Below are 19638 nucleotides of genomic sequence, written 5' to 3'. Positions count from 1 at the left end.
CATGATTGACACCTGAGCCAAAACCTCACACACCCCCTCATCTGATTGGACGAGCGGAGAGCAGAGGCGGCCTGTGATTGGCTGCTTTCTGTTATAGAATGCGAATTGACCCTCCGTGCGTGTAACAGAAAAATAATTAGCAGATAGAATGGAAGTGTACAGAAACTGAGAATGGTCTGTAAATTGTCTCTGACAGTGGTCAGATACGATGAGTCTTAATATTATTTATCATATTTTATTTTATTTATAATTATTTTACAGGCTAATAACTTTCTAAGCGTCATAATCCAGTTGAAAAATCTTATCTAGACCGTTGCTGGAGCGGTGCGGTCATGTGGTACCTGTTACTTTTCTCAGCGCTGTTCATGATGGACCAATTGCCGTCGAGTTTGCATCTCAATGGTGGATTCGTCTTTCTGAGCCACATAGCGCCCACTAGAGAAATACACGATAATATCTCATAGGAAATAGTTGTTAGTATAGTATAACTCTTGCCGATCACGCCCACTGTCACTGAGACAGGAGAGAGTTGTGCGCACTTTTTTTTTTTTTTTTTTTTTTTTTTTTTGACGTACACTGACTTTGTCACATTTTAAATGGAGAACTAAAGGACAAAGCAGATTTGCTGCAGGTAAGTTGCTGTTCCAGCTGCTTTCATGACATTTTAAAATCAGCATGTCATTCGACGCTTTTGGCACCAGATGAACTGATAATGCACATTTAACCCGGTCTGAAATTATATTAACAGTAAACAGTCAGTATCATGTTATTATTATACACAACTTACTAATACTACCATGATTTGGGCTCTTTAGGTGGTCAATCTCAGTTTCTGTTTAGCTTTCAAATACATCATTTAAAGAAATATTCCGGGTTTAATACAAGTTGAGCTCAATCGACAGCTTTTGTGTCATAATACTGATTACCACAAAAATTAATGTTGACTTGCCCCTCCTTTTCTTAAAAAAAAAGAAGCAAAAATCTGTGTAAAATCTGTGCTTACAATGGAAGTCAATGGGGGCCAACCTGTAAACATTCAAATACTAACTATTTCAAAAGTATGGCCATAAATATCAACACTATGCGTGTAAAAATGATTTTAGTGTGATGAAATGACATGCTAAATGTTTCTGTGTAAAGTTATGCAACTTTGTTGCCATGACGATGAAAGGACGTGAACATAACCCTACAAAGATCATAAAAACAACGATTTATGCAACTTCACTGCTTAAATTATATGTAAGTTAAACCTTTAAACCGCCGGAAAATTGGCCCCATTCACTTCCATTTTTATTCAAATGACATTAACATGTTTATTAAAGTTTATAAGACATTAGTATGTCATTTAAATCAACTGAAAGAGATCACAATCCACGTGTACGATGAAACATTCACTGTTATTGCAGAATAATATCATGCACTTGTCAGAAAGGTCAACGTCTCAGTCAGTGTCAAATGGTCCTGTGATGTCATCCTGATGGTTTTGTATTTCCGTGTTTATGTTGACACACAGTAAAACACTCCTCTTGCAAAGGTCAGCGGTGACACATCAGGTGCATGTGAACTTGACCAAAAGAGGTCACTAGGGACGTTCAGGGAAAGACACACACACACAATGATATATGGGTCCTTCTTGGGATTCAGTAATATTTAATAAAATCATGATGTCCCACCCTTAGGCATCAAAGCCCTTTTATTGTTTTCTATTTGTTTCTAAGTGTGACTCCTTTTGTTCTCATCCCCGTTACAGACATCTGTCCCATCTGAAGTGTGCTGAGAAGAAGACGACAATCTCTACTGCTCTTTCTCTCGATGTCCGTCTCTGGCGTGTCGTTTTCCCATCTGCTCCGATGCAGACTGTCTTTGGTGGGTAGGAGTGCGAGTTTGTGCCCGGGCAGGTGTGTGCGCACTCCGGTGCAGCCCATGGCCGGGGTCAGGTGGAACAGCTCGCGTTTGGACATGGACGGAAGCGGCTGTCCATCGACCTGGGATTCCTTTGGGATTTGGGATAACCGGATAGAGGAGCCCATTCTACTGCCGCCCAGTATCCGCTACGGAACTCCCATCCCACACATCAGCCTGTCCAGGGTGGGCTGCGCGTCCCACATCGGCCGTCGCCGTGACAACGAGGACCGTTTCCAAGTGAGCAAGCTCACGCACGACATACAGTACTTCGCTCTTTTTGACGGGCACGGAGGAACACAAGCTGCCGATTACTGCAAAACGTACATGGAGCAACACATCAGGTACACACACGCTCCAAAGTATTGTGTGGTGCCATGGTAAAGTGATGGCATCAAATGAAAGTACCATGACGCTTTGACATATGGATGTTTCTTTGAATGGGCGCATCTTATCACGTGACTCGTTGTGCACGACACCGCGGAGACTCGCAGCATGTAGAGGGTCATGCTACTCTCCACGATCTACACACAACTCACCACACGCCCCATTGAGAAAACCACTAATCACGACCATGAGGAGGTTACCCCATGTGACTACCCTCCCTAGCAACCGGGCCAATATGGTTGCCTAGGAGACCTGGCTGGAGTCACTCAGCACGCTCCTGTGATAGTCAGCATCAATACTCGCTGAGCTACCCAGGCCCCCATAAGTGTTCTTAACTCAAACGATTGAGGCTATATAGGGAATACCCATAATTCCTTGCACTTGAATTATTTAATTATGTTTCCTTGATAAAAGGGAACATATTGGGGCATTTAATTAGTTGTTTTTAAGAATGCTTAGATGTTTAAACTCATTTGTAGTATAATTTATGTTGCTTTGTTCCAAATAGTTGTTTCGTGTCATGTCACCTGCATTAGGGTGATCGGTGTTCCCCTTTGGGCAATACTTTCTTACTTCAACTTGTGCATGTGCAACTGAAGTACAGGCATACTGTACGGATATGCATTTCAGTGGAGAATAAAGTTAGTGTACTTGTTGACAAAAGTGTCACTGAAGAGCATGCTTGAGATGAAATATGAGACAATTGATGTTTGAAGGTAAAGGTAAAAATATATATATATACACACTGGCAGCCAAAAGTTTGGAATAATGTACAGATTTTGCTTTTATGGAAAGAAATTGGTACTTTTATTCACCAAAGTGACATTCAACTGATCACAATGTATAGTCAGGACATTAATAACGTGAAAAATTACTATTACAATTTGAAAAAAAAACCTCCATGTGCAGCAATGACAGCTTTACAGATCCTTGTTATTCTAGCGGTCAGTTTGTCCAGATACTCAGGTGACCTTTCACCCCACACTTCCTGTAGCACTTGACCTTTCACCCCACACTTCCTGTAGCACTTGACCTTTCACCCCACACTTCCTGTAGCACTTGCCATAGATGTGTCTGTCTTGTCGGGCACTTCTCACACACCTTACAGTCTAACTGATCCCACAAAAGCTCAATGGGGTTAAGATCCGTAACACTCTTTTCCAGTTATCTGTTGTCCAATGTCTGTGTTTCTTTGCCCACTCGAACATTTTCTTTTTGTTTTTCTGTGTCAAAGGTGTCTTTTTCTTTGCAATTTTTCCCATAAGTCCTCCTGAGTCTTCTCTTTACTGTTGTACATGAAACTGGTGTTGAGCGGGTAGAATTCAATGAAGCCGTCAGCGGAGGACATGTGAGGCGTCTATTTCTCAAACTAGAGACTCTGATGTACTTATCTTTTGTTTAGTTGCACATCTGGTCTTCCTCATCTCTTTCTGTCCTTGTTAGAGACAGTTGTGCTTTGAAGACTGTAGTTACACCTTTGTATGAAATCTTCAGTTTTATGTCAATTTCAAGCATTGTACGTATAGCCTTCATTCCTCAAAACAATGATTGACGAGTTTATAGAGAAAGTAGTTTCTTTTTTTGCCATTTTTTTACCTAATATTGACCTTAAGACATGCCAGTCTATTGCATACTGTGGCAACTCAAAAACAAACACAAAGACAACGTTAAGCTTCATTTAATGAACCAAATAGTTTTCAACAGTGTTTGATATAATGGCAAGTGATTTTCTAGTAACAAATTAGCCATTTAGCTTGATTACTCGAGGATAAGGTGTTGGAGTGATGCTGCTGTATAGATTTGATCAAAAATATATTTTTTTAAATAGTGATGGTGCTGTTTTTTACATCAGTAATGTCCTGACTATACTTTGTGATCAATTGAATTCCACTTTGGTGAATTATAGTAACAATTTTCTTCCGAAACAGCAAAAACTGAACAGTATTACAAACTTTTAGCCGCCAGTGTACTTGTCAAAAAGAAGGAACAAAATGCTTTAAAGGAATATCCATCCATCCATCCATCCATCTTCAACCGCTTATCCGAAGTCGGGTCGCGGGGGCAGCAGCTCCAGCAGGGGGCCCCAAACTTCCCTATCCCGAGCCACATTAACCAGCTCTGACTGGGGGACCCTGAGGCGTTCCCAGGCGAGTGTGGAGATGTAATCTCTCCACCTAATCCTGGGTCTTCCCCGAGGCCTCCTCCCAGCTGGATGTGCCTGAAACACCTCCCTAGGGAGGCGGCCAGGGGGCATCCTTACCAGATGCCCAAACCACCTCAACTGACTCCTTTCAACGCAAAGGAGCAGCGGCTCTACTCCGAGCTCCTCACAGATGACTGAGCTCCTCACCCTATCTCTAAGGGAGAAGCCCGCCACCCTTCTGAGGAAGCCCATTTCGGCCGCTTGTACTCGCGACCTAGTTCTTTCGGTCATGACCCAGCCTTCATGACCATAGGTGAGGGTAGGAACAAAAACTGACCGGTAGATTGAGAGCTTTACTTCCGGCTCAGCTCTCTTTTCATGACAACGGTGCGATAGAGCGAGTACAATACCGCCCCTGCTGCCCCGATTCTCCGGCCAACCTCCCGCTCCATTGTCCCCTCACTCGTGAACAAGACTAAATTAAAGAATTAGTTGAAAAATCAATTGCAATGGGCATTAAATCTCTTAAACTCTCATCCTCCTCAATATTAATCATGGCTATCCACTTTGCTACAGCAATCATGAATTGACACGTTTCATGCCGTTTTGAACCCCACACGAAAAGTGCTTGCTTGGCGCCGGGGAAATGCTAATGCTTCACTTCAGTGAGTCACGAAGGTTCTGCCCTATTTCAACCAGAGCTGAATAAAATGTCCAACTCTAATGTCAAATTGGGAACTGCGTTAATCATGTTACAGAAAAATGTACTACTGCTCGAAGCTGAAGAAACCCCCTTAAATACCATGATACTGAATAATGACCATGGTATTAACATGGTATATGTATAATGCATCGTATTGTCTGTGTGTGTTGTATGTTCAGTTGCTCATGGTGTGTGTGTTTTGTAGAGATTGTCTGGAGGTGGAAAAAGATTTAGAGGTGGTTTTGTCTAAAGCTTTTCTGAAGGTGGATGCTACTTTGGCCGAAGAGCTGCAGATGTACGGCAACGGTATGAAAACCAGCATGCAAATTAAACAACGCTTTGATAAATCATTTTGTAAAACATCAGTAAAGTGTGTGTGTGTGTGTGTGTGTTGTTCGTTCTCCAGCCTCTCTCATGATGGTGGGTACCACGGCGACGGTTGCGTTGCTAAGAGATGGGATAGAGTTGGTTGTCGGCAGTGTTGGCGACAGTCGCGCACTGCTGTGCAGAAAGGGCAAAGCTCGCAAACTCACGGACGACCACACGCCAGAGCGAAAAGACGAGAAACAGAGGTACAGACGGGTGTTGTGCACCCGTTTCTTCTTCATGGAAAACCTGGGAAAAGGCCTAAAAAAGGCCTTAAAACTCATGTAAAACTTAAAAAGGAATGTTCTTGGTTCAGTACAAGTTTAGCTCAATCGACAGCAATTTGTGGCATAATGCTGATTAGCACAAACATTATATCGACTCGTCCCGACTTTTCTTTTAAAAAAGCAACAATAGAGGTAACAGTGAGTGAGGCACTTACAATGTTATTCTTCTGTTAAAACGTGTGTATTATTAGAGCTGTAAAGTTCTTTAAATTCACATTTTTACAGTCATTTTAGGGTTTGTTGACATGGCATCGTCATGCTAATGAAGATGTAAAATTGGCTATAAAAGGTCAGTAAGTGATTTTATCACAAGCAGGAACAAGTCGAAATAATTTTTATTTGATTTTATTTGTTTATCCCCCTTTTCATTCCCTCTACTTAGTAGGTTCTGGTGGTGGTGCGGTTACTCACCTCAATCCGGGTGACGGAGGACGAGTCTCAGTTGCCTCCGCTTCTGAGACCGTCAATCCGCGCATCTGATCATGTGACTCGTTGTGCATGACACCGCGGAGACTCACAGCACGTGGAGGCTCATGCTACTCTCCGCGATCCACACACAACTCACCACACGCCCCATTGAGAACAAGTTGTGAGGTTACCCCATGTGACTCTACCCTCCCTAGCAACCGGGCCAATTTGGTTGCTTAGGAGACCTAGCTGGAGTTACTCAGCACTCGCTGGATTCGAACTTGTGACTCCAGGGGTGGTAATCAGCGTCAATACTCACTGAGATACCCAGACTCCTGAAATAACTTTTTGTGTAATCAAAATTATGCCACAAATGCTGTCGATTTAGCTTAACTTGTATTGAACCCGGAACATTCCTTTAATATTCCTTTTCTAGCTTTCCTCTGTTTAACAATATTTCTCCAGCTAGATTTGACTTGTGTAGATTTTCCAAACCAATATTAATTCTCTCTGTGAGCGAATCGTGAATAAATACGTTTACAAATCATTCAACATGATTCATTAGTGAATCAGAATACATAAAAAAAAAAATCTGTATCCAGCATTCCCAAATTACTGGAAAGGTCATGGAATTGGTAAAAAAAAAAAAAAAGAATAGGGAAACCTAGAGGAGGCATCAGTGAAGAAAACACCATTTAGTAATTCTAGATTTATCAAAAAAAAGATATTTTGAGATTTACGCCTTTGATTTTTTCTTAACAAAATTCCATCAATTTGATTTACGGAATTTTTAATCAAATAAAATAATAAAAATAAATTATATTTTAAACAATACACAATTCAATTTGATGGAATTTTGTTATAAATTTGAAATGCACAAATCTTAAAAATAGGCAAATATATTTTTTGAATGTACGAGTGTAAAACGGGATAGTTTAGTTTAGCTTGAAATGAGGCCTGGGATCAAATCCCTTAATAACATATACCTTTTTTTAACAAACCAAGAAAAATTACATCGGAAGTTCCTACACAGTGATCACAAACATTTCCATTTTGTAGAGAAGAGGTATTAGGGTGAGGCGATGATCACACAATTTTAAGATTAAAGTTGACAGGTCGAGAGTTTGAATCCAGGACGTGCTGAGTAACTCCAGCTAGGTCTCCTAAGCAACCAAATTGGACCGGTTGCTAGGGAGGGTAGAGTCACATGGGGTAACCTCCTCGTGGTTGCGATGGGTTCTCGCTCTCAACGAGTCACGTGATTAGATGCGTGGATTAACGGTCTCAGAAGCGACTTGTCCTCCTCCACCCGGATTGAGGCGAGTAACCACGCCTCCACGAGGACCTACTAAGTAGAGGGAATTGGACATTCCAAATTGGGTGAAAAGTTAAAAAAAAAAGATGAAAGTTGGTGATCTACAGTGTTCAAAATCCCGTTTTGTTTCTCTGGTTTAAAAAAAAAACATTTGAAAATGTTGTTTCATTTTCGGCCTGGCCTAAACATATTTCCCGCCTTTTTTTTTTTTACAACATTTCATTGGTGATTCCAAACAGATTCCATCACATTTTCTGAACACACCCAAATGCACCTCATGCAGATTTGTCAAGCTTTTACAGAATGGTACTAACACTACAAACATCTACAATAATAATGCAACTTAAGTTTTAGAGATCCAACCAAGCCGTTTTGAAAGTGGCCTCAAAACCGAAGATGAAACACACGTAGGCAATCTCACACAACAGTGACCGCACACTTCAGAAGGACAAGCACAAGAAGTGGTCCAGGAATGGCATGCTCTGGTATGTGTTTAGTGATATCGCAGCTCTCCACTTACTGTTTGTTAAGTATAACAGCAGATAAATCCTCAAGTGACAGCTCATATCCATATAACGAGAAGCGTACATCCCATATTAACACACGAGTTGGTTGAGGTACACTCGACAGTTTGGTTGTGAGACTATTTCGGTCTCGGAAATGTCAAAAGGAGCAGGACATACGCTGCGAACGATTCCTGTTGCATGCAAAACATGTGTTTGGATGTGGTTCCATGGTATCACCACTTATTTAGTAAGGAATATGTGTGTGTATGCATTTCTGTATGTTTGTGTGTCTAGAATCCGTCAGAGCGGTGGGTTTGTGGCCTGGAATAGTTTGGGTGAAGCTAACGTTAACGGACGATTGGCTATGACCCGCAGCATCGGAGACTTCGATTTAAAGAAGAGTGGCGTAATCGCAGAGCCTGAGACCACCCGAACTTTAGTAAGAGATAGTGTTTGAGTGTTTTTGTGCTTAAACTATTTAAAGTCGAAATGAAACACAGTCGTAACCTATTTGACTTCCATAATGCAACGTATTTTGAGTGAATCCTATTCATTTCGATATTCAACCAGAAAAAAAGGTATTTTATTCATCAGGAATTGATTGGATGATAAAAAGTGTCATATGACAGGTGGTTGGAGAGGAGTGGTTATAAAGGAGGAAGATTCACCAGTTGTTTTAATGAGCACTTGATTCATATGAAATGTCAAATGTCATTGGGTTCATTATTTCCTCTCATGTTCTGTGGTCTCGTAGTTGCATCACGCTCACGACTCTTTCCTGGTTCTCACGACCGACGGCATCAACTTCATCATGACCAACCAAGAGATCTGTGATGTCATCAACAAATGCCACGACCCCACCGAGGCAGCAAACGTCATCGCTGAGCAGGTACTTTATTGAGGGCTGTATTCTTATATTATCAGTCTGAGACGGCACTGTATGTTGATTTGTCGTTTGCGTTGTCCAGGCGCTGCAGTACGGCTCGGAGGACAACAGCACCATCATCGTTGTCCCGTTCGGTGCGTGGGGGAAGCATCAGAATGCGGAATACTCGTATTCCATGAGCCGAAACTTTGCCTCGATTGGCCGCCGGGCTTAGCAAGGAACGGTGTTCAAAAGGTCTCAACACGAGGAGGAACACTCGCATATACAACTGCACTGCCAGCACTGCGTTATCTGTATATTATCAAAGTGGATTCGTAAATTGGTCCCCCGCAACATTGAATATTCGGTCATGTGCTCGCTTGATTTGACAGCAACAGTACATTCAAAACACAGAGTAACTGTTATAGTTCATTTGGTTAATAGTATTTTGGTTAACAAAATGGTGAACTGTTGTTCAGAACAGAGGTGGAGCTCTTTCAACCAGATCATTGGTTGCGTTGTGTTGAAATGTGATACTGATATATTATGTTGAAACTGCATATAATGGTACTTCAGTACTGAATACAAAAGTATAATTTATTCTTAGTGTGTTGAGATGAAAGTTTGCGTAATTATACCTCATCGGTGCAATACACCTGTACACTACATACAGTACTTTAGTCATGATACTTAAGGGACAGTTCAGCGAAAAATGAGAATTCTCTCCTCATTTACTCGCCCTCATGCCATCCCAGATGTGTATGACTTTCTTTCTTCTGCAGAACACAAATGAAGATATATCTCCATAATGGTCATTGGTCCAATATGGTCCATACAATGCAAGTGAATGGTGACCAGAACTAAAATGGACATAAATGTAATCCACAAACTCCAGTGGTTTAATCCATGTCTTCAGAAGTGATATGATAGTTGTGGCTGAGAAACAGATCAATATTTAAGCACATTTTGTACTATAAAATCTTCACCTTTGACTGGCCCCAACCAGTAGGTGGCTGAATGTGAAAGTGAAAGTGTAGATTTATAGTCAAAAAGGACTTAACCCATTCACTTGCATTGTGAGGACCTACAGAGCGGAGATGTTCTTCTAAAAATCATCATTTGCAGATCTGGGATGGCATGAGGTTGAGTAAATGATGAGAATTTTTATTTTGTGTGAACTATCCTTTTAACCTGACACATGCAATAAAGAAAACAATTATTTTTCTTATGTATTGTGTTCTTAGTGTATTTTAATATATATGTGTGTGTGTGTGTGTGTGTGTGTGTGTGTGTGTGTGTGTGTGTGTGTGTGTGTTTAATCGTATAAGAATGGGCGAGGAGGAGGCGGGAACCGACTGAACAGTCAACAAAGTTTAATGGTAAACAAACCTAAACCAACATAAAACATAAGGACACACAAACACACACACACACAACGCGGCCACGTGCATCTCTCTCTCTCTCTCTCTAACCGCCATCTCCAGCTCTCCTGCTAATCAGCCGATTCAGCGGCGCCCGTCCATGCCCTCATCCTCGTCACACTCCTCCCCCGCCCAATTCAGGCCGGGGCGCCATGTTTATTATCGACTCTGATAAACTGAAAGATGCGAGAATGTTTAAGTTGCACTTGATGGACTTAACAGCGGTTCAAAGCTCTCGTTAACTAATGTTTGTACGTACAGAACTACTTAGTACTTACTTATAAAGATGCTTTTGGAAACGTGCTGTAACGCTTTTAGTGTTACTTTTGCACTCCACAACATGGAGGGGGTCTCCTCATTGGGGCTGCCATGTTATGATCACATGACTAGCTGAATACGACTCTCTTAATAGCAGTAACAGCCCTGTTATTTCACTTAATCATGGCTAAATGTGAAGAGTTTTACAATGCTGTTGGTAACTGAAAACGTTACATAAACTTGTCTTTTTAACTTTAATTGCTATATATTCCAATATAAATGTTTCTTGTGCATAAACGGTGCATTTTAACAAAACCAGAGTACATTAGTGGTTGTTGTTGTTGTTACGCCATACAATCGAGTATGCAATCTAGGATGCAGTTTGAGTGTTTTTAGCACATTGCAATGCCATTATAGCAGTTTTACCATTTCAGTTGCTCTTCGAATAATAGCACAACTCTTCACAACAAGCCCTGCGATTTTAGGTTTCATTCATATTGGTAAAAAACAAAAAAGGTGCTGCATGAAAGCACGTTTAGAGACTGCACAATGTAAATGTCAAATGGAAATTCATTGTTGACCAATTACTGGAGTTTGGAACTTTTGATGCTTCAATGAAATTTGGACAGGCAAGTTCTTAGAGTTGGGAACAGAGTCAAATTCACCAGTCTGGAACATGATATTGTTGTTGCCGTGTTTGCTTTGGTCCACCAACAGCCTGCAGTAATCACGGGTTGCCCTTTGGAGTGAAAGGAGAACTGTTGAACTAGTTTTAACTTATGGCTTGACCCTATTGATGTCAAACATATCCCACATGACTTTTACGTCTGTGAACTAAGAATACACTGAGCATGAGGAAACCTTCATAGTTTACTGCGAGGAGGCTATGCATGCATACGTATATATGTGTGCGTGTTGTGCAATCCTTGCACCATCATTGTGTTACAAGACTGCTATAAAAGACAGGCCAGACTTGATATTTTGACTTTTAATAGTTATTTGGCTACTTTGGCAAAAGCTAAATGTTTACTGATCAAGCGACTGTGTTTTGTGGAGGGCTCACTTCTGGGATCTGCTGGTGGAAATTGTTAGTCCAGATTTATTACTACAGAAATCTGCAAAAGACAAATTATAAGTTACAGTAAACTGCATCTAATCATTTGCACCATGGCCTTCTTTACTTCCAAGCACTCTGCATTTGACCAATTTACAGACTGAGCAAAAATTTGTTTACATTGTGATGTACACTGTCAGTGAATCATCTTTTCAGTTAATGGACATTTGTTTGCAAAGTGCTGTCCATATACCCAGCAAACCTGAAACGTTTTTACAGCATAATTGTGTTTTCTAGGGTAGAGCTTTCCCAATCATCAAATAGTGAAGCCGGGCTTAAAGTATGGTGTCAGAATAGTCTCAAAACAAATACATTCTCAAAATACGATTCAGAAATGCACATCCTCATACCGTACATGCCAACACTCACGATTATGCCAGGTTTCACCCCTCCTCCCGCTGCACTTCCTATTCACAATTTCCCCCCATAAACTCACAATTTTCCACATCCACACTTTGCTCAAACGTGATCGTTCTATACTTAAATCTAAAAATGCTGTTTACTGTATCAAATCAATACAGGACATGATTTGTCTCGCAAGTTTGTTAGATGGCGTCAAGGCAAAATCGTTCCACAAGACCTCAGAATGTGTCCTGTGGTATCTGGCACCAAGACGTTAGCAGCAGATCCTCATAGTCCTGTAAGTTGCAAGGTGGGGCCTCCATGGATCGGACATGTTGGTTCAGCACCTCCCATAGATGCTCAATCGGATTGAGATCTGGGGATTCGGAGGACAAGTCAACACCTTGAACTCTTTGTCATGTTCCTCAAACCATTCCTGAACTATTTTTGCAGTGTGACAGGGTGCATTATCCTGCTGAAAGAGGACAATGCTATCATACATGAAGGGGTATACGTGGTCTGCAACACACTTTAGGTAGGTGGTACGTGTCAAAGTAACATTCACATGAATGCCAGAACCCAAGTTACCCAGCAGAACATTGCCCAGAACATCACACTGCCTCCAACGGCCTGCCATCTTCCCATAGGGCATCCTGCTGCCATCTCTTCCCAGGTAAATGACACACATGCACCTGGCCATCCACATGATATAAAAGAAAATGTGATTCATCAGACCAGGACAACTTCTTCAATTTTTTCATGGTCCTGCTCTGATGCTCACATGCCCATTGTAGGCACTTTCAATGGTGGACAGGGTCATCATGGGCACTCTGACCTGTCTGCAGCTACGCAGCCCCATACGCAGCAAGCTGTGATGCACAGTGTGTTCTGACACCTTTCTATCATGGCCAGCATTACGTTTTTAGCAATTAGTGTTACAGTAGCTTTTCTGTGGGATCGGACCAGACGGGTTAGCCTTCCCTCCCCACATTCATCAATGAGCCTTGGGTGATCATGACTAAAATAATTAAAATAATTGTATTTTATTTCCCATTTGTGAAATAACTTGCATATAGCCACATTTGTGGAGTGTGTAATTGAACCTTATTAGTGAATAAAAAACAGCCAAGTTATGATATCTGTTCAAACAGAAGAAAAGGAGTGTATCATATACTTGAATAACATTTCACTTAAATCTGACAATTTCACTCACAGTAGTTTCTCCAGTTTACATTGTGGATCCTTCATCAGATAAGAGAGCAGCTTCACTCCTGAGTCTCCAAGTTCATTAGTGTTCAGAGTTCTTACAGTTCTTTCAGGTGTGAAGGGTTTGAACTCTGGGCTGAAACCAGACCAGCATGACCTTCCTCTTCAATGTTGCGGCATTCCAGCCTGCAGAAAGAAACCAAAAACCTCCTTACACACACACAGATTCCAGAGGGTTAAATATATTTGCAAGAGTGATTGTTAAATTCCAAAAAGTATTGAATGTAATGACATGAATGTGTCTGTGCGAGTAAGGCTATAATGGCACAAATGCAAACAATTTAAACAAAAGTCAGGTGTTAAAAGAAATGTAACTGTAATGTTTTTATTTTCTCCCCTTTTATCCCCAATTTGGAATGCTCAATGCGCTCCAAGTCCTCGTGGTGGCATAGTGACTCGCCTCAATCCAGGTGGTGGAGGTCGAATCTCAGTTGCCTCCACATCTGAACCAGACAATCTGCGCATCTTATGTGGCTTGAGCATGTTACCACGTAAACCTAGCACGTGTGGAGGCTTTACGCCATTCTCCGTGGCATCCACACACAACTCACCACGTGCCCAGGGCTGGACTGGGAAGAAAAATCAGCCCGGGATTTTACACGGCAACTGGTCCAAAATTTTCGCAGCAGCATTTCGAACGTGGCGGCACATTAACTTATCGCGGCCCATTCGGCACGTTTCGTGGTAGACCCACCAGGCAAATGCCCTGTATGCCAGATTACCCATCCAGCCCTGCACGAGCCCCACTGAAAGAGAGAACCACATTATAGAGACCACGAGGTGGTAATGGACAGTCTGTGGTACTACCTGCTAGGCCGGAATTTATACCGTCATACGCTCTCCTGGATCTAGACTGTAAAGGTTCCAGATACCACGGAGTTACTCTGGTCCCAGTCATTTCGATTAACAGGTCACAAAAGCAGGCAAGGAGAACATGACTGCTGACTAGGTTCTGGATTTCAAGTCTAGTTGCTTCTGGAAAGAAGTACTCAGTAACACACACATTCCCAGTTATGCACGAACACTGCTACTAACATTGTAGTGAGTGCACACACTAAGAGTCATTAGCTTTGGTTTAGATTAAACCGAAAATACATCCGAAAATTTTTTTTTTTTACTTAGGACAGCAGTGTTGGGTTAGATTGTTGGCTGCTTCTCTCGATCCCACTCCCCAACTCAGGTGTGGTTTCCAGGTGATTAAAGTGGGCTGGCTATATGGTGCCAGTTCCTCTTTCACATATGCATGTCTGCACAGTCAATTTGTGGGAGATTTTGGTTTAGATCTAATGGCGTTAATTGCATTGCATGATCAGAATATTTATTCCGGATGCGTTTGATCATTAGGCAACATGGGTAAGAGTTGGTTTTCTGTGTTTATTAAATACAGAAAGCCACATTCCTTTGCAATTTGCCTGTGGGTGGAGCTGAAGCTTTTTATAGTGGGTTTATTTTTCTTAAAATGGTCCGAAGCAGGAGTTCACCGTAAATGTGATTATGTATAGTATCCCCATTTTTAGTCTAGCTTGCAATACACTCTTGCACAAAAGGTCGGTTCAGAATTAGTCATCTGTCTGGATTTGAGGCACTGAAATACACAATGAAACTAATCCACGAGAACACTGCATAAATCTGTAAAGCTATACAAATTAAAACTCCTTTACTGACTTTTTGGTGCATTTGTTCTGTAGTATTAAACTCCATCTCAATTAGTCAAAATGTTTCCCCACACAAGACTTCTGGGTGCAAGGAGTACGGATGCAGAGACACCAAAATTACAAGTGTATTGTAATTTGTGCACTGCTGTACCAATACAAAATTTAATTTGCTTAAGACTTTAATTTAGAAAATACACTTAAGACAAACCTTTGGCCATTTAAAAGAAAGGATTCTATAAGTCAAAGATTGGTCATAGTCAAGCTCGTCCTTTAATGGCACAAAATATAGATGGAACAAGTACAGATGACATAGACATCAGCAATAATTAATGGAAAGTTTTCCCATTAAATTGGTCAAAATACATCAAGCCAGCCATCAATGTTATGTAGAGATCGTACATTGGGGCAAGCTCTGCCACTGGCCATCTGATCCACATTTGGCCACTGATGCACCAGTCAAGGAACAGCCAGTCTTGCAGGCAATGGTCACAGTATCACGGTGTTTGTACGATGACTTCGCTCCACTTTTTAGCACTCCGTTGGTCACCACAGGTCTTGAACAAGTCACTGATACACAACCAGAGAAACAAAAATCACTTTTTGGAATGTCACATTGCATTCAAACAAACCGTCTCTCCCATAAGGGCACAGCATTCCTCCGTTGATACATGTGGTTGGAGGAAGCCTTTGCCAACCAACATAAACCTTGTTTTTATACAGACCATCAATGACAGTAATACGGATCACCTACCTGGCTCACAGTTGGGAACACTTGGAGACCAGGAACCATCTTCTCCACAGGTGAGTTTAGATGCTCCATTCAGTTTGAATCCAGGAGCGCAGGTGATTGTAACACCACTGTTACATGAACAAGTTGGTGTGGATACCAGACCATTGGCAATGGCAAGGACTGGACACTTTACCGCAGAAACTGTAAGAGATGTCAGCAGCATAATTTAATACAAAAAGTATCAGAATTGACAATAACAGTGCCAGAAACCTGCAAGAACGCAATTAGCACTGATACAGTGGTGATGAGAATGTACTTTATCAGTGTGGATGATAAACAAGTCCGGCAGAATCGACACTGCTTGTCATTATGTTGTACTGCATCACACGATCACAGTTTATGCCGTGAACTGAATATTAGCCAATAAAGAAACACTCAGGGATTACATTGACAGAGATGGTGTATAAGCGGCAGTCAGCACAACTGAAGATCACCTACCTGGCACACAGGTGGGAACACTTGGGGTCCAGGAACCATCTGCTCCACAGGTGACTTTAGATGCTCCATTCAGTTTGAATCCAGGGAAGCAGGTGATTGTAACAATGGTGTTAACCACGACGTCTTGTGGGGTTGCCTGACCATTGGCAATGGCAATAACTGGATGTTTCACCACAGAAAGGGGGGGGGAAGAGAGAGAGAGAGAGCGATCAGCAGTGCATGCTTCTTTACAATGGCTTCATTTAAATCAATCTGGGACAAGTACATCAACCAATAGCTGTTGGCATGTAAAGATTAATGGACAGTTTTAATGCACATCAATAGGAGCTGGACAATATAGGTGGAAAAAATAAAACTGGCCATTTATGCCTCTGCTTTAAAACAGGTCAAAAGGATGATTGTTTCTTAAAAAAAAAAAAAAAAAATTATAAAACTAATCAAGAATCCAAGAAAAGTATAGTTTCTACACAGATTTTACCATTTTAAAAATCGCACCTACACCAAATTATAAAAAGCATGGTAAATTGAAATATTAATACACACATAATTAAAAGCTCTCATTTTTCCACCCTCCCAAAAAATGTATAGTTAGGAAAATAACTAGATGGGCCACATGATGCATCTGACATGGCATTTCATGGTCAAAGGTGTCCAGCGTCACTCACAGCATGATTTTGGACTGCCACCCATGGGCGCATAAGCAGGAGCACTTCTAGATTCCTCATTCTGCCCGTGGTGGAACGGTTTTGAGGAATGATGCTTGTCTTCCAGCTGCTTTTCCAAATAATCTTCTGGTTCATCACATGGTTTAGGTTTGCCAGACTCTGGGTTGGGGGGGGTGAAGAGTTAAAAAAAAACTGATTAGGTCCATAAAAAGGAAATCTTTCAAACTGCATGGACATACCAAACACCAGGTGCTAGTAAACCAGATCAAAAGGACCTGAAATGGGTCTTCAAAATGAGTAAAACTAATTTGATTTAATCCAGTTGCCTTTTGTGAAATTGGACTTTAAATTAAAAAGTTTCAATAACAGCAATTTTGCATATGCTCTGCAATAGTAATTTGTTACAACATTCTACTTGGCCAAGAAAACACTCACCAACAACATGTGCAAAAACAAATATCGCTATAGTCCTCCAAACAAGTGCCATCATTGTTTATTTAATTTTAAAGACAATCTACAGCTCTTTGCATCGGAAAAAAGGCTTCCATCTGATCCAAAACAAACCCTGCGCCTTCATTTAAATACCAGGCAACATTGCGGTCACCTGTGTCTCCAATCTATCCAATCACAATCAAACTAAAACGGAATGACCTTCTGCACATGCGCACCAAGGTTCTCTTTCGCTCTGCCTCACTTTCTGCGCTCCGGTGAAAAAGGCGGGAAAGAAGGTTTGAGCGAATATAACATATATCGCGGACATTTTTAACAGTTGATTGAGGTATGAAAGTATTTTTTACATCTGATGTTTGAAAACAACCTCGATTTAGACAACATATGAATTTAAACAATATCTGTTTTGTCCAGTAAAAATGTACATATTCATACGCCAAATGTGAATGTTCAAGCTCTTGTGCTTATTTTTTTTAAACCTTGCTAACAAATTGCTAGTTAAGAACTAGCCTCATTTCTATCTAGCAACTTGTAAGCAACAGATAAAAACAATAAAAAAAATAAAGGTGGCTTCAAAATTCACATTTAGGGAATGACTATGTGTAATTTATGTTGTTGAAGGATCTTAAAGTAATGTTTACCACCGACCATATTTAACTTATTAAACATATTGAAAGTCTCAATTAAACAGCTCTATTGTATTGTATTTAATCCTTTAATGGGCAGGGGAAAAAACTGCTATTTTCCACCACAATTTGGAAGCAAATATTTATTTCTCCCCTCAAAATATAGTTTTTATATTTACAGTTTGCAATTCACATTAAAATAAAATTATATATTATACATTCACCTCAAAGTGGTCTTCTCTTGGCATGCCTCCATATTACATTTAAACATGATGAATTGATGCCAAAGTTTTTATATCAGGTCACTTTAAACAAGTAATTGTTAAGAACCCTTAAAAAAAAAAAATACTGTAGAAATTTGGCCCACTCTCTCACCATCCCTCACCAGCCTCTCAAATGTCCGCTTTTTCTTCTTATAATGGTCCAGCATGTAGGCATAAATAAAATACATTTACTATAAGAAAGATGTAAACTTTCAAGAATGAGGCCAAAACATGGTCAAGCTGCATCATGAAACAGCACAATATGCTTTAATGCATGTTACAGATAAGTCATCATTTGACGTGACAGTTGGGGCAAGCCCTGCCATTGGCCATCTAATCACCATGTGACTTGTGGTGGGCCACTCATATCAAAGTCTTTCCTGTAGATGATGGTCACAATATCTTTGGGATTGTACGATGGCCTTTTCCCATTATTTTTATTACCCTCCATTGGGAGATCTTCAGAAGGCTGAAAGGTGATACTGGTAAGTAAAAAATAATTTTAAGTGATTCTTATTGGATAATATGTTTGGAATTGTACCTACAGCATGGATTGTGCTCCTTTCGAAGCACCCTGTGAAAACATGATCAGCACCAGTTAGAACACAGCTAGGCATGCTATGGGGAGGGAGTGTTCTCGTTCTTTAAAGCCTTTGATTGGACAAAGTTTCTCAGATGCTTTGTGCCATCATGACTGTGCCTCGGCCTGTCAAGCCGGAAGAGAGAGACTGCTGATTTTAATGTATTTTGTCTGCATTTGGAAGTACACTAGCATATTGATGACCATAAAGGTAATAAATATTGACTAAAAGCAGCTAAACTTTCATTTTGATTTCACAGGGAATTTATTTGTCTATTTGGGATGACTCTTCACTTTGAAAATTCATACAAATGGTCTGAACTTATATAGCGCCTTTTAACCTTAATGGTATTCAAAGCACTTTACATTGCATCTAATTCACCCATTCACACACCAATGATGGCAGAGCTGCCATGCGAGGTGCTAGCCTGCCATTGGGAGCAACTTGGGGTTCAGTGACTTGCCCAAGGACACTTTGGCATGTGGAGTCATGTGGGGCTGGGAATTGAACCAGCAACCCTGCGACTAGTGGACAACCAGCTCTACCACCTGAGCCACAGCCGCCCCAACGTGGCTGAGTGCATAGTGTATAGTCTATAGCTAAAGTCTTTCTAGCCAGTCAGTCCACTGTCTGGCCATTTTGGAAGACTCTCGGGAGGCTATTTCCAGTCATGCCAGTGCAGCTCCAATTGACTTAAATGGAGAAAGACCAAAATCTCAAAAATGGTTGGCCAAGATTATGATCAAAGAATATTTCATATCAGCAGTAAAATCTGAAAATACTGGAATAATAAATTGTGATTCTGTTCCTCACATGCGCCTTCTATTGAGTTGATTGACAGGTGATGTCTGTATCTAAAAGGTGATTGCCTTTTATCTATAAGGCGG

At 40.9% G+C, this 19638-nt stretch overlaps 2 protein-coding genes across 2 annotated transcripts; one reads left to right on the top strand and one right to left on the bottom strand.

Moving 5' to 3' along the window:
• Positions 1–521: 521 nt before the first annotated feature.
• On the top strand, positions 522–10112 carry ppm1ka (protein phosphatase, Mg2+/Mn2+ dependent 1Ka). The gene is made up of 7 exons (XM_052099530.1): positions 522–631; positions 1751–2246; positions 5341–5441; positions 5542–5707; positions 8312–8456; positions 8772–8906; positions 8986–10112. Exons 2-7 carry the CDS (start codon positions 1813–1815, stop codon positions 9115–9117), a joined length of 1113 nt encoding a protein of 370 aa, XP_051955490.1. The 5' UTR covers positions 522–631; positions 1751–1812; the 3' UTR covers positions 9118–10112.
• A 5088-nt stretch (positions 10113–15200) lies between these two features.
• Positions 15201–17414, bottom strand: LOC127624695 (E-selectin-like). The gene is made up of 5 exons (XM_052099531.1): positions 17267–17414; positions 16832–16990; positions 16167–16325; positions 15690–15869; positions 15201–15505 (listed from the first exon to the last, which is right to left on the bottom strand). Exons 1-5 carry the CDS (start codon positions 17319–17321, stop codon positions 15321–15323), a joined length of 738 nt encoding a protein of 245 aa, XP_051955491.1. The 5' UTR covers positions 17322–17414; the 3' UTR covers positions 15201–15320.
• Between the last annotated feature and the right edge of the window lie 2224 nt (positions 17415–19638).

This window comes from Xyrauchen texanus, chromosome 31 (assembly GCF_025860055.1).
Source record: "Xyrauchen texanus isolate HMW12.3.18 chromosome 31, RBS_HiC_50CHRs, whole genome shotgun sequence".
NCBI lineage: Eukaryota > Metazoa > Chordata > Actinopteri > Cypriniformes > Catostomidae > Xyrauchen > Xyrauchen texanus.
The sequence above is the reverse complement of the archived record's forward strand: the minus strand, read 5'-3'. Positions and strand labels throughout refer to the sequence as shown.

Coding starts and splice junctions, on each gene's coding strand:
- ppm1ka (XM_052099530.1), top strand. CDS start 1,813: ATGTCCGTCTCTGGCGTGTCGTTTTCCCATCTGCTCCGATGCAGACTG. Junction 5,708..8,311: donor CGAAAAGACGAGAAACAGAG/GTACAGACGGGT, acceptor TTGTGTGTCTAG/AATCCGTCAGAGCGGTGGGT. Junction 8,907..8,985: donor CAAACGTCATCGCTGAGCAG/GTACTTTATTGA, acceptor TGCGTTGTCCAG/GCGCTGCAGTACGGCTCGGA.
- LOC127624695 (XM_052099531.1), bottom strand. CDS start 17,321: ATGATGGCACTTGTTTGGAGGACTATAGCGATATTTGTTTTTGCACAT. Junction 16,991..17,266: donor TGTTTTTGCACATGTTGTTG/GTGAGTGTTTTC, acceptor CCCCCAACCCAG/AGTCTGGCAAACCTAAACCA. Junction 15,506..15,689: donor TGTTCCCAACTGTGAGCCAG/GTAGGTGATCCG, acceptor GTTGTGTATCAG/TGACTTGTTCAAGACCTGTG.